At 46.3% G+C, this 3,658-nt stretch overlaps 1 protein-coding gene across 1 annotated transcript; it reads left to right on the top strand.

Annotated features, from left to right (window-relative positions):
- The first annotated feature begins 340 nt into the window (after window positions 1-340).
- LOC122112059 (pantothenate kinase 3) lies at window positions 341-2,478 on the top strand. Its single transcript, XM_042684893.1, has one exon. It carries the CDS (start codon window positions 433-435, stop codon window positions 1,543-1,545), a length of 1,113 nt encoding a protein of 370 aa, XP_042540827.1. The 5' UTR covers window positions 341-432; the 3' UTR covers window positions 1,546-2,478.
- The last annotated feature ends 1,180 nt before the right edge of the window (window positions 2,479-3,658 follow it).

A 3,658-nucleotide genomic window follows, 5' to 3' on the forward strand; every position in this document is an offset into this window, starting at 1 on the left:
CTATCTATCTATCTATCTATCTATCTATCTATCTGTCCAAAGAAACATTGCAAACATATTCAAGAGCTGCAAGTGCTAGTGGCTCATGCCTATATTACAAGCTAAAGAGTAGGCTGATGTTGGATGATCTAGTTTAAAACCAGCCCGTGAGGCGGTGGCGGCGGCGGCGGCGGCGGCGGCTCGGGGCACCGGGGCCTTTTGTTCGGAGCAGCTGCGGGGGGGCCCCGGAGCGGCGAGGCCGGCGGCCTTCCCCAGCTCGCCCGGGCCCGGCCGCCCCACCCCGCGCTGGGCCGGGCGTCGCCGCCCCGCCCTGGGCCCGCCCCGCCCGGGCTGAGGGGAGGACCCGGCCGGGCCTGGCCGCGCGGCCCCGGCCGCCGCCCGTCCGCCCCGAGCTCGGCCCCGAGGCTGCCGCTCGCCGCTCCGGCCGCCGCCATGAAGATCAAGGATGCCAAGAAGCCCTCTTTCCCGTGGTTTGGCATGGACATCGGGGGGACTCTGGTGAAGCTCTCATATTTTGAACCCATTGATATCACTGCTGAGGAGGAGCAAGAGGAGGTGGAGAGCTTAAAAAGTATTCGGAAATACCTGACTTCTAATGTGGCCTACGGGTCCACTGGCGTCCGGGATGTGCACCTTGAACTGAAGGACTTGACTCTGTTTGGGCGAAGGGGGAACTTGCACTTTATCAGATTTCCAACCCAGGACCTGCCTACCTTTATCCAAATGGGAAGAGATAAAAACTTCTCCACGTTACACACGGTGCTATGTGCTACCGGAGGTGGTGCTTACAAGTTTGAAAAAGATTTTCGCACAATTGGAAACCTCCACCTACACAAACTGGATGAACTTGACTGCCTTGTAAAGGGCTTGCTGTACATAGATTCTGTCAGCTTCAATGGGCAAGCAGAGTGCTATTATTTTGCCAATGCCTCGGAACCTGAGCGATGCCAAAAGATGCCTTTTAACCTGGATGACCCTTATCCACTCCTGGTGGTGAACATTGGCTCTGGAGTCAGTATTCTGGCGGTGCATTCCAAAGACAGCTATAAGCGTGTGACTGGGACCAGCCTCGGAGGTGGCACCTTTCTGGGCCTGTGCAGTTTATTGACTGGCTGTGAAAGTTTTGAAGAGGCTCTGGAAATGGCATCCAAAGGTGACAGCACCCAGGCCGACAAGCTGGTCCGGGACATTTACGGAGGAGATTATGAAAGATTTGGTCTACCAGGTTGGGCTGTAGCATCTAGTTTTGGGAATATGATCTACAAGGAGAAGCGTGAGGCCGTCAGTAAGGAGGACCTGGCGAGAGCGACACTGGTCACCATCACCAATAACATTGGCTCTGTGGCACGGATGTGTGCGGTTAACGAGAAAATAAACAGAGTTGTCTTTGTCGGAAACTTCTTACGCGTCAACACCCTCTCGATGAAGCTCTTGGCCTATGCATTGGATTACTGGTCAAAAGGTCAATTGAAAGCATTGTTTTTAGAGCACGAGGGCTACTTCGGAGCGGTTGGTGCACTTCTTGGACTGCCAAACTTCAGCTGACGTGTCAGATCTGTTCGTTCAAGTAGCTGAAGCCGCAGGCAGGCATCCGGGCACCGCCGCGACTGGGAACCAAAGGATGAAAGAGTCACACTGCTCCTGTTGATCTCTAAATGTCCCCATGGTCAGCCGGGAGCGTTGCTGCTGGGGAGGAGTTGCTGAAGATCCCTCATTGATGGTGTCCTCCGTATGTAGATAGCCCATGTCCTGCCGCAGTGCAACACAGACCTATTTATTTTACGTAGCTCACAGTGTAGTACCATATGCTCCAACACAGACCTTCAAGTCTCAGAGCTGGTTCGAGTATGAGAAGTAATTGGTTGTATTTGTTCACATCTGTTTTATGTGTGTTCTGGTTACGCTGTATCGCACTGTATCGCCCTGATTGCACTGTATGGGCAATCTAGGCGATTAGTTGGAGACTTTGGGAATGTGAAGGCAGCGCTGAATACTGGTTATGGTAGTTTTTGTAACATATCCTCTGTCACAAAGCATGTTGGGGTGACCTGTCCCCAAAGATGTGATTCTTCTCAAATGCCACGATGATTTACTTGAAAAACTCCTGAGTCTCAGGAGAATCCTGGGAAATTATATTTTGATTTTTGAGTTAAATCAACACAAGTTAACATGTTTCATATTTTCAGATTGGAAGCTTCCTTCCTTTGGAGTCTAATGGGGTCCTTGGACTGCGCAGACAGTGTGCTTGGGGCAAATTCATACTTTTTGTGCTCTTTTGTGGCCATGTGTATCTCAGGCCAATGTTTCTTCTCATAGATCGGAACCATGAAAGCTAAAGATTTTATGCTGCTCTGAAAAACTGCAACAGAATCAACTTCTACTTGGATATTGTGAAACTGGGGATCTGAGGCAGAATTGCAGAGTTAAAAAAGATCAGTGTTTGATACATTCTGGTAATAAAAAGCATTATAGTTCCAAAAAAAAAAAAAAAAAAAAAAAAAAAAAAAAAAAAAACCAGCCCGTGAAATAAAGTCCTGGAGGAGCTCTCCAGAAGGAGAGCTGTGGATCAAATTATAGACCATTTTCTGGAGCACAAAAGCTAAGTTTCAGCCTCTGAGTTCATGATCTAGTACTGTTACCACACATAAAAAAGGAGTATACTTTAGTGGGTAAACAGAAAACCGGCACATCCATACTATAGAATGCCACCCAGGAATAATGATGTATGAATTATTGTCCTTGAATGAATGTCAAAAAATCAAATAAATGATGATGAGTGAAAAAAGTGACCTCAAAACATAGGATTCCATTTATGAACTATTTCCAGATGAGACAATTTCAGAGATTGTGAACATGTTAGGGGTTGTCAGGGACTGGAGAAGGAGGTGACTGACTAAACTGTGGAAAGAATGACTGTGGTGAATCTACACAAGTGATAAAATCACATAGAACTATCTACACAGATCCAGAAATGAGTGCATCAATTCTAAACAAGTTCTGTGGAATGTCAGTATCTTGGTTCTGATATTATATTCTAATTATATATGATCATTGGGGAAAAATAGATTATGGTTATCTGGGAGCACTCTAGAATCCATTTTTAACAACATCCTTCAAAATAAATTCAATAAAATAAACTGAGGTAAGTACTGCAAATATACTAGAATTCACCCGTTAGCATATTATGAAGTGGAATTATAACTTTAATATGGAAAACAGACCAGATACTAAAGAGCCTATGTTATTGTTTATTCTGACACACAGGTACATTTACAAACCTCAGTCTATCTGTTTGTCTCTGTACCTCTATAAGACACACAGACACAGACACAGGCCTGCACACACACACACACACACACACACACACACACACACACACACACACACACACACACACACACACACCTTAGCTCTGAATTAAACGTTTGAAGGGATTCAGATACATTAATTTCGATGATCCACGATAATCTCTCCCCTCCTTTAAATCAACTGATTAGGTGTTTTTTTTACTGGCATGAACAGATGCATGCAACAACACCTGGATCAGTGACTTGCTGGGAGACTACTGACAAACTGGCATCCTCAATCCTCAGCTTTGTTTGCAAAGCAACACTTGGATCACTAATGGCCACCTTGGCCTTATTACAGGTTCTCCAAG

Source organism: Dipodomys spectabilis, unplaced genomic scaffold, assembly GCF_019054845.1.
Source record: "Dipodomys spectabilis isolate Male_0828 unplaced genomic scaffold, ASM1905484v1 ptg000091l, whole genome shotgun sequence".
Lineage (NCBI taxonomy): Eukaryota > Metazoa > Chordata > Mammalia > Rodentia > Heteromyidae > Dipodomys > Dipodomys spectabilis.

What these genes read in the sequence shown, in the direction of transcription:
- LOC122112059 (XM_042684893.1), top strand. Translation starts at nt 433, where the DNA reads ATGAAGATCAAGGATGCCAAGAAGCCCTCTTTCCCGTGGTTTGGCATG.